The following is a 17,088-nucleotide window of genomic DNA, read 5'->3' as shown; positions in this document are numbered from 1 at the left end:
AGATTGTATGATGCATATATTGAATTTTTCCTTTTTACCCTGGTTGTAGATGGAGCAGCTATCAGATGAGGAACTTGACCATGGGGCAGAGGAAGACAGCGATAAGGAAGACCAGGACCTGGACAAGATGTTTGGAGCCTGGCTGGGAGAACTGGACAAACTTACACAGGTGAGAACTTTTACTGCTGGGAAATGTCTTATATTGCCTGTCTTATTTGAAAAGGTAGAACAGCTCATTAGAAAACGACTCCATTTCTACCTGAATGCAGAAGATGCTAAAGTTATTTTGTTTCCAGTTACATTATAGATATCTTTGAAAATATTTATTAAGAGCCAGTTCACACCATGCTCTCTCCGGAGCACGATGTGCATTCCTGTGTGATTCAGACTGCATGCAAAACGCACTCCATTTGCGATCTGCAGCAGGTGTCAGTAAAAAGCTAACAACACCTCAAATGCAGGTTGCAAGTGCAGTGCTTTTGTTTGCATCGGATTGCATAGTACTTTTGTACCATGCAATATGGTCGCAGTGTGTTTGAAAAAGTAGTGCATGCACTACTTTTGGTGAGGTGTGATTTTAGCCCATTCAGCATTAATGGGCTGAAATTGCATCGCACAGAACTGCATGTGCATTGCACAGGAATTCAAGTGTGGGAGTATCAGGCAGGCAGATATACAAATAATTTTTACTTGATTACAATCCTTTCCCAGCTGGCTGATATAGGTATTATTTGGTAAAATATTCCCAAAAGTGAACTTACTAGCATCCAGTGCATGCATACATTGTTTACAGTAGTCTCCCTAGCGGTCTGATTATGTCAGTATTTCTGTGCTCAAAGCGGTACATTTTTTTGCATGGAATATGTATTTTTTTTTTTTTTGTAGGCCTGTAATTTTTAGGAATAACTTACTGAAATCTGTCCGAACAAGAGTCTAGTAAACATCCCGGGTATGTTAAAATTTGAAACACGAAATCATAAATTATAATTTAATAAATAATCATAAAAAATAATATAAATTTAATTCAATAATATAATCAAACCAAAAACACTGAAATGTGAAATATAGCGCCAAGTTCACACATACTGAGCAAAGTCGCAAAATCGTTTTCAGTGTCTGAGGACGAATTTCCCCACAAATCATCACTCAATTCTGCAAGTAGTTCTAATTTACTATCGCTGTTTTCTAGCTGGTCTAAAACCACTTTTGACATAAAGGGACGCTTTTTGGACGCCATGGACGTTTCTCAGTTTCCAGGTAGAAAGCACAGTCAAAATGCAGGCAGGGCACAGGACAAAGCAGTAGGGACAACATGTATGTGAAATGGTTTGATACAGGAATGTTTTACTATGTGATTTTAGTGAATGTCACTTTTTGACATTTTTAAATTTCCCGCCAGTTCCGTCCCCCGTACGTCCCGACGTCGCAGGGAACGGAACCCGGAAGACAGATGCCGGCATCGGCCGGAGGACATTTCCAGGGACACTGCAGGAGGGACATCGAGGGAGCGAAGGACAATGTAAGTGCAGAAGAGATCCCGGAGCAATGCTGCAAGGTATTCCCGAGTGTAGCTCTTGGTTACCGCTTGTGCTGCTGAAACTTTACCCCAAGCTACACTCGGGAATACCTCCAGGGAAGTTAAGGCTGCACTCCAACCAAATGTTTGGTTTTATAGGTTTTTCAATTGGCTTTTTTTTTTTTTTTCAGTCTGTTTTCCAAGTATGGATTCATCCACCTACATTCAACAAGAATATGTGTCAACATGGCAAGAAGTAGGGAGAAATCTACCTGATAAGTCCACAGCAGTAAAAACATTGATGTTTTATACTTTCTAAAAAAATTGTGGCTGAATTTGGACTTTACAAGTAACCTCCCTTTTTTGTAAAACTAGCAGTCAGTCTTCAGTGCTCAAAGTACTGTCACAATAAGAGATTGTATTATAAAATATGATTTGGACTAAACAAAAACAACCTAAAGTGTACTCACCCTCTTATCAAGCTTAAGCTGGGTATATACCTTGAGTGACAGATCCAGCAATGTGGATGCAGGAATCTTCCCCCGCTGGGATATTGTATTCCAACATAAGAGACAGTAGGTAGTCTTCCAGGGACATGTTTTTTTGGTTTTTTTTTTAAATAAGTTGTTGACCGTCTCCATCATATGGTTACTTTTTTAATTTGTCTATAGTTCACTTTAAAAAATGAAGATTACACATTGCATAAATGTAAAATATGGACATTATTACTAGATAAGAGTTATACTTTTAATTGTTTCAGGTGTTGCCTTAGTATGTCTGTGTTTTAGGATTGTGCTTTTTGTTTTTTTTTAATAACTAGAGCTTGGATACAGAGAAGCCAGAAGAACCAGTTAAAAGATCCCCACTGCGCCAAGAGACTAATCTTGCAAATTTTTCATACCGGTTCTCTATGTACAACCTAAATGGTAAGTGATTACTTGTTAATTATTATTGATTATTATATGATCAGTTTTTATTTAAATATTTGTTTTTAGGGTTATAATCCTTTTTTTTTATGTGTTCTATATTATTGTTGTATATAGGTCTTTATTTGACAAATCACGAGTTCAAATTATAACCTTTTTTTCATCATGGTAGTAAAATGACGAACTATCAAAAATGCATTGCTTGCTGGCTTCAAGTGGTAAATGTTAGATATTTTATATGCATTTTCACATTTTCTGGTTTAAAAAAATTCAAATTTTTAGTCTTAAATATAATAAAAAAGAAAATATTTTTTTGAACACTATACATTCCCTTGAAAAACTATTTGAGACAACCAATAATATTTAGTGAACTGGTTATGCATGCAATCCAGGAAACATTGCAATTCTGTTGAGCTAGGCTAAAGTAGGCTCAAAGAAGAGGCAGTACGTAAATCAGGGAACACATGACTGCATATTTACAGGATCATTTTCAGGGCCAGTCAGTAGATAAAAAATACTGGAAGCAATTGAATTTTTGTTAGCAGGGCAGATGAAAGAGATAAGTCAAGAAAATGAATATGGATGCTAGAGGCATTAAACAAATTCACAGTGTACACTGGGACAATTAAAATGCTATTTTCAATCTTTGACTGGTCCTAGAGTATACCTGTAAATTCAAAATGAGGAAATTTTGATATACTTGTGTCTGTAGTTGTAGGCTACATTTTATGCTGAATTGTTTGCTCTTTATAGCACCTGGGAAAGTCATTCACAAACTTTGTGTGTCAAGGTCACAATGACGGAAGGATGATTAAAAATATGTTACAAATATGTTAGCAGGAAGTAATCTGTGTTATACAAACAATACTCATTGATGTAAAAGGAGATGAGACAACTCACATCCTGTAATGACTCAATGTGACTGTATTTGGTAATATTAGACCACTGGTCACACTTTGCTGCCTCCAAGTACATTTAGCTGTGTACTGGATGCCTAGGATAACAATGAATATAAATATTACTCCCAACCATTCTTGTTTTGTTGCTTTTTTTTTTTTTTTTTCTTCCCAGCAGATTACTGAGAGGCTAAGCCAGGTGCTGGTCAAGGCTTCTGGGTGGATCCCAACCATATAGTCAGGATCTTTTCAGTGTGTTACATCAGCCGACAGCAGACTTTAGCCCACTGTCAGCCGAAAGTGGATCACAGGATTGCAGAACAAACTGAACTCCTGTGACCTACATGAGAAGGGTAACCAAAACCGCTTTGGCTATACTCCTATTAAGATGTTGTCTGGTCTGTTTTCTAGTTTGTTCATTGCTCTGTCCATTGCATTTGCTATGGGGTACAATGAATACTTAAAGTACATGTGCAATCATAGGGGAACAAAGATAGTAAATACAGTTTAGGAAGCTGAATGTTTCCCTACCCTGCCTTACCATGTCAGACTTGTCAGGTACTGGAGTTAGACTGTGCACATGTTTGTTCCGCTACAGTTTCATGGTTGCTATGTGGTCATATTATGGAAATAAAAATTGTAAAGGAAGAACCATGAATATATTTCTGTTTTGCTCTTAACACGCGTTACTTTGGTAATGTAACCTTTTTTAACCTTAAACACTTTTTAGGAGCATGATATGCTTAATTATTGTTACCAGTTAATATATAGAACACTTTTGTCTTTGTAGAAGCTCTAAATCAGGGGGATTCCGTGGATTTAGATGCTCTCATGGCTGATCTCTGCTCTATTGAGCAGGAACTTAGTAGCATTGGGTCACAGTCCTCCAAGAATACCCTAAAATCTCATGAACGTAAAGCTTCCCAGAAGCCACCTGCTGGTCGTACAAGCACCAAACAGAGCAGCTTACGGGGATTGCCTTCCTCATCTGGAAAAATATCCAAGCCCTCTCATGCCAACTACTCCTTGGATGACATCACTGCTCAGTTGGAACAAGCCTCTTTAAGCATGGATGAGGCAGCACGGCAAACAGTTGTGGAAGATACTAAACCAGTTGTAACCATTCATCACAGGCGAACAGCTTCGGCAGGCACAGTCAGCGATAGTGATCTTCGTTCTGTTAGCAATTCTTCCCGTTCTAGCATCACCTCAGCAGCCTCCAGCATGGATTCTCTGGATATTGACAAAATGACTAGACCTCAAGAACTAGACCTGGTACAACAAAGCCAGCCAATTTCTGAGGTAAGATAAATTAAAAAAGTGCAATTGAAACGTTTTCTACAATGTTTTTAAGTTAAAAGTTTTTTTTTGTATTTTGGTTTATACCCTAGATATGATATGATTTTTGCACTAACTGAAACTTGAGCCATGTTTTACATTGCTAAAATAGATCTATGTATGTTCAACATGAACAAAGTTAAAAAAAATGCCACCTTGAGGTATGAGTGAATAATTTTCACAGATGTCGAGCTGCCAATGTGTATCACCAGTGTATTTCATGGCCAGCACCTCTAGTGGAGTACTATGAAATTATCTAATGGTAACTAAAAAATGATAGATCGATAGATAGATATAGATATATATATATAGAGAGAGAGAGATATACACACAGACCTATTGCTTAACACAGAGCTTCAGGGATAATCGCTAAATACACGTTTGAAATACGTGGACATTTACAGTTTTACTTTCTATAGGATCTTCAATTGTGCATAGCCAAACAGGTGACACATGTAGTTGGTAGTGAATTACCATTGTCGCTGTTGTATATTCAGTAAGGAGGTAACTCAGAAGACAGTAATGCTAAACCTGGGAATAGCTGAGTTATCTTACTGACAGAGACGTGTATATCACATGAGCTGCTTACCAAAATTAGAAATCCTTTTGCAGATAAAAGAGTAAGCTTGGATTTCACACTTATTTGTCAGTTTGTCTAGAGTTCCACTTTAAAATTACTGGAACATGTCTATTCTTTGCTTATGCATATCCTTTTCATTTCTGATAATCACCATCCACTCAGTTGTATGCTTTGTTTAGAATGCATATTTACCTTGTGTTTTTCAAATGAATGTTATTGTAGTTTTATGTATAGGTAATTTACTTGTAAATCTTCAAATATACTGTGCTTCCCTGCTAACCAGGCATAAGTCTGCTAATCCTTGCAAGTTTGGTATATATTGCAAGGCCAGATAACTGATTATGTGAAACAAGAGCAGAGCGTATTGGATCGTGCTGATCAAACTTCTTTAATACAAATATGATTAGAAGAAAGATGCATTTAAAAAGGGGGTTGAATGCAATAACAAAAATTGATGCATCACCATACCAACACAAGCAATCTCCCCTGCTGTTCTATTGAATTTGCCCAGCAAGAATTCACAGATCAGATGCTGGTTTTCCAGCATGTCCCTTCGATAAAAGTTGGTCATTAGATGAGCTTCTATCAGAGAGACATCTGTACACAGACTGACTGAAAGTAAGCTTGTTCCTGCTGAACCCTCCGATTTTTGGCCAGTGTGTCCCCCAGCTGCATAAATACAGTTCACAACAACCGTTGCTACATCAGTCTCACCTGGCAGCTGGGTGTGGGAGAAGGATGAAGAGTATCTTGAAGAAACACTGGCTAAATCCCTAGGGAAAGGCCTGGTAAATTGACCATAAGAGTAGAATGGTTCAGGGGGCTAAAATAATAACCTGAAAGAAGAGCACCTCTACTAACATGTTTCAGGGCCATGTATCTTCATCAGAAACTGGTCCCATCCATTGTTTGTACTTAAATCTGTTCTGCCCTTGTGTCTCTTTTACTTGTATGCTTTACATATGCTTAGGCTCAATCAACAGTTTCACTGCGTACAAAGTTGTCTTGTATATACAGTACTTAGTGCAGACTTGAGCTGTATTCTGTAAATCATGGTTATGAAAATACAGTATTTCTTTATTTTAGCTTTTTTCATGTAAGTTGGCTGTTAGTAATATTAAAAGTACAAGTTGTCCTGTTAGTAAGTGTGTTATTTTTTTTATATAAGTTGAGTTTTGGCTCACGCTGTTTGAGCCATGAGTATGAAAAGTCCCAATTAGCATTTCTAAACCCAATGACATTGCTTCTGCCAGGTTTCCAGTGTTTGTAACATTTTCATACCACTGTGTTTTTGTGGCAAGGCTACTTGCATTTTGGGCAGCTACAAATGTTTTTAGACAATAATGTTCTTTTAATTTCCTTGTATGAAGCATTATGTTTTCCTGCCTCTCTGGAAGTGACAGTGTGCTCCTTTTGCAAATGTATTGTCAAAGGACTTTTAAAAGGATACTTTTCTTTAGCTGTCTTGTACATAGCCTTACTACTATGAGATTCTAAAGTCTTAAACGAATAGCTAGTTGTCCACCAATATGGACAAGGACAAGTTTTCAATATGGCCCCTCAACAGAAGTCAAACAATCAAATTCCTTCAATCAGGGCAGTACCGAATGAAATTTGGCTGGTTCCTGCTGGACTCTGTGAATTTTGATCAGTGTATGGCCAGCTTAAGGCGTGTGGATGGGCTTCGCACCAACTCCCTGCTTCAGTGGGACATCTACTGATTTTATGACCAGCCATAGATATTTGCAAATGTAACATACTATATATAAGATCTTATGGTATCTGATGTTATGTGAATAAAATCTAGTGATAAAGCCTACATTGTCACTAGTATTGCAACATAGCTGGAATTAGTTTTAGCTATATGATAAATCTTGATCACCTGTAACACCATTTTTGATCCATCATTATGTATAAAATGTCATTACCAAAGCTACGGTTTTACATTATACAAAATAGGCAAGAATTATTCATTAGTGTTTAATGTTTTTCATATATATATATATATATATATATATATATATATAAAATTTTTAAAGCTTATATTTTCAGTAAGTCTTTTCATAACAGTTAGTAAACTAAAGGCAGTACATTGTACTTAAGGAATATGACATTTCAGCATGCTGAAAAATGTCCAGTAAAAATATGGCTACTTTTGATCAGTAATAGTTTTTATTGGCTTTAAAATGTCTTAAGATGCACTTTAATGTAATATAATAATTAATAGTGTCTACATATTAAAAGGTGAAACCATCATATCTGCTTATCATCTTTAGTGGAATAAGATACTATGAATTGTATTGCTGATTACATTTGAAGTGGTGGTACTGTAGACATTGCTTGATGCAGTGCCATGTTGTGTGACTTTTCATTTGGGAAGTTTGGATATACATCATTCTGTTACTGGATTTTATGAATACATGCTGGCAGATGAAAGTAATAGAATATACAGATATTGCGGAAACTGAGACCACTGAAAAAAAATAAAATAAAATGCAACTGTAGTCCGTACTTTATAAAAATATAGTTTAATACATTTCACAGGAAGGTAGAGTAGGGAATACCTTTTAAGCAGTATGGTATAACTTCTAGATATAGTCCAGATACATTAAGACATTATGATAACTCTTTCCAGAGTGAGAAATTCACTGTAACCCATCTTGGACATGGTGAAATAAATGAGATGTCTTTCAAATTACTGTTTCTTCTATGTACTTTGTGCATCCCTCTGTCACCTACGGGCTCCTCCTAATTAAGAAATGGAGCAGTGACAGAATAGTGGAAAACTCCTGCCAAAACAAAATAAACAAGACCAAACTAACTGTTTAGTAATTGTGTTTAGCTGCAGATCATAAAAAGAAAAAACCTCCAAATGCAGACCTTCCAAAACCAAGAATGTCAGTGAGGATTAGTATCAGCGTCTATCACTTGACTCCTATAAAATGTAAAAATCAATAGGACACTGGCTCTGCCTTTAGTGTCATGATCACAAATGCATGATTGATTTAAATTTAAGAAACTGACTTTTGGTGTTGACCGGTTTTTAAAGTTTTGTCAACATAAAGCACATTTGGCACATAAAGTTGTAATAAACACTCGGTGTTTTTGGCACACATTGAGCACAATAAAATAAACATCCCCCAGGAAGCTATTTGTTAAAATTCTAACCCAAGCTCGTGAAGTTTACAACTGCTGCTGGCTCCTGCTCTCTCAGTGCTGCTTCCTTGAAATTCACAGAAAAGAGTTAAGAGTGGACAATTCAATCTGGAGTCAGTCTGTTCGCTTAGAGAAAAGAGCAGGGGGGTAGCCTTGCCATCCTATGCTATGGGGCTGTGTGTCTATTAATGCACAGAGTGTACGGAGACAGCTCTAGTCCCTGCATGTAAGGGGTTGCTGCAAAGAATGCTGAAAGAGAAACAGACCACCTTGAAACAGAAGTCATGGCACCAGCCTAAATTGTAACATAGACAGGGCTTAAAGATAAAGAAGCGGCATACTCACAAATGATTAACCCATCTGCTGAAAGTGCTTAGAAAACTGAGGGGTTGATATCATCATGGTTAGAAACCCTTACTTCTACCCAGTGAAGTGATTAGCCTCAGGTGGTACACAGAGATGAAACAAACCAATAAGTTGTTCCTGTCTGTTGTCATCTCTTCTCTACAGTCTCCTCAAGCAGATTTTATATAGCATCTCTGATCTCCAGCTGGGGGGCAGAGAGCAGCTGAAGAATCTGAAGTCACACGCTGCAGAGCACCTAACAGGGAGGTGGCTGAGACCCAAGTGGAGGAAATGGACAGCCCCTCAACACAAAACTCATAGGGAAACATGCACAGCTGAGGTTGTCAGTCACAGGCTATGTGCTAAGTGCTCCATCCCTTGGAATCGGTATTCGCTGTCAGAAATGACTCGTGCAGATAGCTGAACAAGCAGGCAGGCAGCAGACATAAATGACACCAAGTGCTTTGAATTGAGGCAAGTTTACAACAACTTTAATATACATTTTAGTGCAGTCTCAAAGTACAACTAAAGGCAGCTTATACTTGCCTTTCCTCCCAATGATACCATCCTGCTCCAGCGTCTTCCTCTGTGCACCAGTTTTTGATCATCTTCTTTGACAAGAGCAGGATGACATCACTCCTGCACATGTGCAGGGAACTATTATTCCAGCACACTGGGATCGGGCTGGCCACGTGCACAGCTCAGTTTAAATGCAGGGGAATGCTGCGAACAGCCAGAGAAGTGTATTTTTTTGCAGAAAAGACATTGTATATCTCTTCTGCATTAAAAAAAAAAATCTGCTTGCAGTGAACAACTGAGGAACTTTAGTTCCACTTTATCTATAAGGAAGCTGGCACACATCTACAGTGGATTCAAGTGTTACTAGACCCAGCACCCTGCATTCACTATATCTGGTCTTCCACAGTACACAGAACATGGAAATGCAGTTATTGTAGTGAATATAAACTGCTAAATACCTTTTCTCATCAGCAGTTAGAGCAGTTCTGTGACATCTTTCAGTGTCCAGCAGAGCACTGGTTAACGCTTTATAGGAGGAGTTTTCATTCTCCTCTATGAGACTGCAGGGCCCATGACCCTCTGTCTGGACAGTGCTGATTGGCCCTGTGCTGATTACATGCACTCTCCCAAGAAAGAAAAAAAAAATATCTTTAGCAATACACACCAAACTGAGCATGTGCACTCTGCTCCAAAGGTTCTGTTCTATCAGGAGATGGTTTGCGGACAGTAGAAGAAGAGAGAGGATCAGAGAAGACAGGATCAAGTATCTTTTTTTACACAGCATGGAGGATTAACCCCTTAGGTTCCTCAGTGAGTATAATAAGCTTTACTGCATATACAGACTGAGTATACTGTTGTGGGTTTAGCAACACTTTAAGGCAAATTAAATGAAGTCTATTTCCATGATAACAGAAAGATGGTTATCAATAGGAACTGTGGTCTTTTTAGCAAACTTGCTTAGGTTCTGGAAAGTCTCTATAAACTTTATAAACTTGTAACTTGTGACAGTAAAGATTATGGTTTCAGAAAAAAAACATACTTTTTCCATCTGTGGTAAAAATAAGAAAAAACAGGTATTTCATTTGACAGTGTAAGAAGGTAACAATGAAGAAAGAACTTTAGAGAAGTGGCCTTTTCTTATGGTTTTGTTTTAGCACAGCTTTGCTGAAAAGATAGCAGATCAGTGGGTAAGAGACTGTTGGCGAAGAGACCATAGATCTGTATAAACAAACCACAGCTGCTGTGTGCGCATGTGAATATTGCTGGTAAGAAAAAAAACAAAAAAAAACAAATGGTTCATCCATCCAGTTTATATTTACTAAAATAATTGCACTTCCATGTTCTGTGTACTGTGGGAGACCAGATATAGTGAATGCAGGGTCCTGGGTTTAGTAAAGTCGGTAAATAGGTTTTGGATTTGTTAGACGGTATTCAATGATTTGTTTTACGTAGAGGGCAATACCAACATATGACAAGCAAATGTAATGTATTTGTGCCTTGGCAGTATAATTTATTGGCAATAAATGCCTATTTTAAAGATGACTTTTTAAACTATACTTATTAGTTGATGAAATGGTATGAATGGTAAATGGTAGTACTAAACTTTTTATCCATTCTCTATATTACTGCATATCTCATGTTGAAAAGCCAATAAAAGTCAAAAAGCACTTATGTGGTTTAGCCAATCAGTTTTGAGTGTTATTTTTTTGTGGTTTGTGTAGCCAGGGCCGTGGTTGGGAAGTGTCCTTTAAAAACATATTGTGTGCTTGAAAATGTGCCACTTTATGATTTCAGAAAGTTGGCAGGTGTGCCTGCTAACAGTGCTAAAAAATTAAACTGATTTTGTGTTCAGCCCTGAACATTTATTCACAAGACTTCTTTTCTTCCTTTCTTGGGTTATATAAAAGGATAGTTTCTTTTCTTCCTCTGTGTGAAAAACAGAGAGATCTTGAAAGATACAAAAATGGATATTCGCTTAAATGCAGTTGTTCCAATCCCAGGATATTTTCAATTGCCAGGCCAAATAGTTTATAAAGAGTAGTATAATTGAACTGAAATGTCTTTGGAATCATCCAGGGTATTTTAGTACACATAGTTTTAAATGGGAATATACTAAAAGTTATATATTGTAACAGTCCAATGTAAAGAAGCTCTTGGAGAGTCAATCAGATATTCCACCAGTCTTTCAAAATCAGTGACAATTAGTCCACTTGCAGATTTTTTTAATAGCGCAAGGTAAGCTTCTTAGTGGCCAACTGCTGCACCCAGGATTATTTACAGACAGTTGAAATCAATTTAAAAGAAAGGGGAGCACTTCTAAGAGTAGTCATATCATCACAGGATACAAAGAATAGATTTATTCTTCTCACCTGATGTACAAGTATAGTGCACCTTTATTAGGACATGTTACTGGATGTCCTCATTTCTGTTAAACTCAAACAATACAAGTAATGCAGTGATTGGACAAAGGGCGTATGCACGTCACAATCACCTCTTGTCCATTCATAAAACGCCTGCAGAACAGTCTGGCAATTTAATCCGTTCTATCCCTCAGTAGAATTCTTAGGCTGACCATACATTATATAATTGTACAATTTTCCTTTAGATTTACCAAAAAATATATAATATGAAGTGAGCCTTAAACTACACTTTCAGTGGAATCCAGTTAAGCAGGCCCTTACACTACATAGTTGAAGGAAATTGTACAGGAAATTGTAAGAAAATTGTATAATGTATGGCCAGCCTTAGTATTTACTTAGGTTTTGCTTTTTACAGCTAATACCCAGTCGCTGCAAGAAGCTATAGAGAAAAGTGGGTGAGTTGCAGCAGGGCATGCATGGGACTTTCTTATTCTTTAGGACAACTGAGAAAATTTCCAAAGTTTATAGAATGTAAAAAGCCAATTGATGAGGGTGGATGAGCAGAATAACTGATTGGTGAACTTTTTTTGGAAATACTTGCTAATTCATGGTTAAAGAAGTCTTGTTCTTAAAGTCAGTTTAAAAGGGTAGCCAAAAAAAAGGGGATAGGAATTTGGGGACATGTATACTCATCTTGAACAACAGTGAAAGTATGATCATTTATCAAGGAAGAAAGGTGTGGGTCAGGATGCAAGATTATTTTTTTTTCTTTTGGAGCCTTGACATGGAGGAAAATACCTTGGCAGAAGTTTCCTAGGGGAATTACAAGAATGAATTATCCAATTAGTGATTTACTAACAGAAGTCCCTTCCCAAAACGAAGCCTTGACTGCAGTTAATATTTTTAAGCTCCAAATAGTATAGAAGTTTCTAAGGTATTTGTAGTGATCGTCTTGGATATCATCAACCAAAACATTGTATTTTGCCTCCAGGTTGCTAATGTAGCTAAATCCCTGGATCTTTGTGGTAAGATACCCACCAAGATTTCAATGCAGAAGATCTTTTCATGTGCAAAACTATGGGACTTGTTTCTGTGGGAGAATCTCTTGTCTCTGGCAGTCTGTCAGAGTTTGGGTCTTGCAGTTCACACAGTAAGGATGAAATGCTACCCTGTACATACTAGTTCTGGTCCCTGTAGCTAGATTCTTTGGTCCTGAACAATTTTGGGTTCATGTTATAATGGACATGCTCTTCAGCTGTGTATCACTTGGGTTCAGAAGCCATAATAAGAGTGTGCAGTGCTCAGTGTTAATGTTTAACTCCCTAGGTTCATAGCTGTCATCTAAATAACAAAACAGATTGTAGGTATATTTCTGAAAGCCAAGAAAGAAAGCTGGAAACCAACATGTTTTTTTTTTAAAAAAAAGATCCTTTGATACAGGACCATGCCTAAGAATGAAGTCCTGTGAAGTTGCACATGTGTTCTCTCTCATTCTAAAGCTGTTTGCAAACAATTCATGAATGTGCAGCAGAAATGACAGGAATGTCACAGGGGAGATGCTGATAGTACATGTGAAGAATTAACTGGATTGGAGTTAACCAAGATCAGACACACATTTCTTATCTTTAGCATCTGTAATTTTGATTTACTTCCTTCTGCATATAAGCTGGGAAACCTTGCATAATAAAGGATTATTAACCTCACTAAAACAGTATGTGCCTGTTTTATGAACTTGTGCGTAACTGGGTTTTGGAACTACTGAGTCATATTTCATAATTCCACAATCACTCGCTGAGCATTGATGTCTCTTGTCAATAAGAAGGTTGTTATCAGATTTTGCTATCACTGGATAGAGTGGACTCGAAGATTAAAAAAAAACCCAAAAAATCAAAATCTAGCTCCAGCAATTGGACAAGAATGTCTGACATTTGATTTGTGGGCACCACAAAGGGTATCAGCGGACATAAAGTCAGTTTCTGCTTCACTAGCACATGTTCAGTCCCTGTGATATTAGATTTCTCTAAAGATCATCTGTAACACTTTTGTATAGGAACACATTAGCGGCACACACTAAACCGTGCTAAGGACCATATCACAAGCATTTTTTTTTGGTAGTGATTTGTAGCCACTACAGAATTGCTCTACTTAGGGCTCGTTCACACTGGACTTTATTTCTAACTCTTGCCAAACGCCCCTATAGCATTTGACAAGTGTTAGGTGTTTGTGAAGCGTTTTTAACGCTCCCAAAACGCCCTATGCGTGGTTTTGAGGCGGTTGATAGGTGTTTGCCAAGCGTTAAAACCGTTGGTATTAACGCTCTGCAAATGCCTCGCAACTGCGCCGCAAACGCCAGCCAGGCATTTGCGGAGCGGCACCATAGACTTGAATGTGAGGCTTCAACTCCTCCTGACTGGACCAGAGGCGTCAGTTTTGCCGTGACGCGACTCTAATGCTTCCCTGTAAACAGCACTGTGTGCTGCCATGTGCAGAATTTTCAGATGCGTTTGGGAAGCGTTAAAAATGCTTCCCAAATGCCTGTCTGACACCTGCTGACAGAGCTAGGGTAAACGTAGCCTTGTGTTTTATTTTTTACTAGGAAGAAAACAACTGCAGACAATAAAAGGTCACTGTTGCAGTGACTCCTTTTTTTTTTTTTTTCTTATTTGAATATAACTACAGAATCTCCTGGTTCAGAAGCTAATCATCTTATCCAAGACAGCTGCTTGCTGGTGAGCATGGTACACCAGTGATTTGCACTGACCGGCATTACAGCCATACACCACCTAGTTGCATGCTACTAATTGCCATAGAAAATAAACAAAGATTTGTACAAATATCTGTAACAAAGTAGTTAGTGGTAAATGTCCCTGTTTCCCAGCTGACTCAAACAAGGGTTGCATTTATAGACCATCCAGAAACCTAAATACAAATGGCATAACGTTTATGTAGTCACCAGCTCTGGCTGCCTTGTTCATCTTTCTACTGGCTCTTCTGATAGCTGACCTCACTAACTCATTTTTTTACTATTTGTCTGCTTTGCTTTTGGGTAGATTTTTTTTTTTATAGGTCTGTGAAAAGGTTGTCCCTAGAACAGCGACTAAGGTCACACATTCCAAATGGATTCCCAGACAACAATAAAACCTGTTGATGGTTCTAATCCTTCCCCACTCTTTGCAGAAGTGCAGTAAGTAGGAGTGGGTGGGCAAAGCTGTGGGTTATCTTATTAAAGAGTTGAACGCTCTGTGAACACAGTGTCAAGGGAACACTCTAAAGAAATAGTTTTTATAAAATGAAGTTCATTCAAGTAGTGACAATGTGAATTACAACATGAGTTTATAAATGTGTAAGCATTCAAAAACGCATTCTAGTCTGCCTTTTGATTATTTCCCCCTATTGACCACCACTTGACATTAAAATAATGAATGGATAAAGCTGAAGGGTGGGCAAGAACTTGGAGCATTAGCTGTAGGTACCAATAAGGTAGTTCTATTGATGTGTGCCCCCTGCTGGCTGTGCGTTCTTTCTTGAAAAATGTTTCTTACTAGCAACTTCTGACAGTGATGTCACCTCTGAAATTCTAGTGTGGAAACAGTCAGGACTGGAGCACATCTATCTCAGTGGGTTGATTGCTCTGCAGCTTTGCCATTCAGGAAACGTCTTGCACTCTTCTCAACGATAGAAAGCGTTTAGTAATTGGACAAGGGTGTGTTTGCAATTTATGATCTCACCTTGTCCAATCACAGAACACCTTCTGAAAATTCTGCTCCTCATACCCAGTAATGTGACTGAATTTCTAGACACTGGGCATGTGATTTCAGAAGGCATAGCCTGACAATCAGGCCAAGCTGTTAGCAGTTCTGTCTAAAATGAAAATTTCCTTCAGCTGGGATGACAAGACTAGTGTTTTAGTCATCTGCCCAGTCACCCTAGGACTACAGACTAAGTTTTTTTTTTTTCTTTTCTTTTTTTCTTTTTTCTCTTCTGCCTTCCATTTGTAATACCAGAAGTCCGTTTTTATTAGTACAATCCCATTCATGTAGAGTCTATCCTTAGAATGCATTTACACCCCAGTTTATAAAAATAGAAAACTGTAATCATAGTCTATTTTGTAGTGTGCCTTTATTAGGTTTTCTAATAATTTTACTATGGTCTACTATGAAGAATGCCTGCACATGCCAGAATCACTAAACAGCTGTAAGTGCAAAGATCTGCTTCTTAAATAAGTTACTTGCTGGGTTCACGCCATGTGCTGCAGTTTGGGTGCAGTGTGATTGTATCCGCATTTCACATGCAGTTTTAGGTGCACTTCCTTTGACTTCTATTGGACTGTGCATTTTCTGAAAGCACATGGAGGATTCGCTTTCACTGACTTCTAAAAGACGTCAATGGTAGCGTACCTAAAATCAAGTGTAAAATGCAGGTAAATCACACTGCATCCAAACTGCAGTGCACCGTTGTGAACTCAGCCTTAGAGACAATGGCTTGAGCTAGCCAAAAATCAAAGTTATAGGAATATGTACTGCATGATTCCCTATGTAATACTATGCTGCGTATGTTGGAGCGGAGGTATACTTTTATCAGAAATATTCCAGTACAACTGTGCAACTAATAAAATCCATTATAATTTTTCTGTTGGATGAGATATTCAGATGTTTTGATTTCATTAAATTAAAACTCTGTTCAGGATAAAAATGACCAGAAAGCATACATCCTCTCAATCTGGGATCTGGTAGTGTTGGTGAGTTGCAGAAGTACATCAGCTGCAAATTCCTCATATCTGAGTAATTGGATTGCTGTCAGTCACAACTAGCTAATAAGGAGAGAACAATGCTTTATTTATGTATGCTTTGTTATAGGCTAATTGGTGGCATGGTCACAAACGTCCAGCTCCATGTTGTAGACAGGACCAAGGAGCAAAAGTGGTGCACCTGCAACCAAAATAAGCTACATCTTGATAGTCGCAACTTTGTCTTCTCAGTTCTTATTTAATTCAGATTTTACCTCTTTACATACACCTTGGAAGCAGATGTTTTAATTGGCTAAAAATAAATTACATAATTTTGTAACCTTACCACATGAAGGTGATGATTCCTCTAGATGTTTTGGAATGTTTTGCATTTTATTCCTCTTTGCTGGACTCTGGAAAGTTTCTTTTCTTTCATGCTTTGTAACTTGATATTGATAGGTTTTTCTAGGGCTAGAGCAGTGGTCTCTACTGACTGATTACATCATCTTTGTAAGGGGTAATTCGTGGAAAAGATGTTTCTTAGAATCCCACGCAGGGAACTGTGGTAGAGGTCTGAAGTTTCCTTTATTTTCTTAATGAGCTTCCTGTCAGTGTTGTAAAACCCTTCGATAATTAAAGTAATGCAAACCATATGAATGTTTCAAGGGTAAAGAGAAATCAATTATAGCTAATCGTATTAGGTTGGGTGAGCCTGCTTTTTGTTGA

At 37.8% G+C, this 17,088-nt stretch overlaps 1 protein-coding gene across 9 annotated transcripts in view; it reads left to right on the top strand.

Moving 5' to 3' along the window:
• Positions 1 to 17,088, top strand: part of RAPH1 (Ras association (RalGDS/AF-6) and pleckstrin homology domains 1) — a 236,082-nt gene that overhangs the window by 131,822 nt on the left and 87,172 nt on the right. For 6 of the 9 annotated variants that reach the window (XM_089670643.1, XM_089670628.1, XM_089670647.1 and 3 more), the window contains 4 exons: positions 50 to 169; positions 1,400 to 1,519; positions 2,337 to 2,442; positions 4,129 to 4,640. In XM_089670643.1, the coding sequence (XP_089526769.1) occupies positions 50 to 169; positions 1,400 to 1,519; positions 2,337 to 2,442; positions 4,129 to 4,640 (858 nt within the window). The remainder of the gene's footprint in view (positions 1 to 49; positions 170 to 1,399; positions 1,520 to 2,336; positions 2,443 to 4,128; positions 4,641 to 17,088) is intronic. The other 3 variants (XM_089670660.1, XM_089670671.1, XM_089670653.1) reach the window with 1 other exon arrangement.

Source organism: Staurois parvus, unplaced genomic scaffold (assembly GCF_062004578.1).
Source record: "Staurois parvus isolate SC_StPar_1 unplaced genomic scaffold, SC_StPar_1.0 ptg000011l, whole genome shotgun sequence".
Classification (NCBI taxonomy): domain Eukaryota; kingdom Metazoa; phylum Chordata; class Amphibia; order Anura; family Ranidae; genus Staurois; species Staurois parvus.
This window is presented reverse-complemented; position numbering and strand designations above follow the sequence as displayed.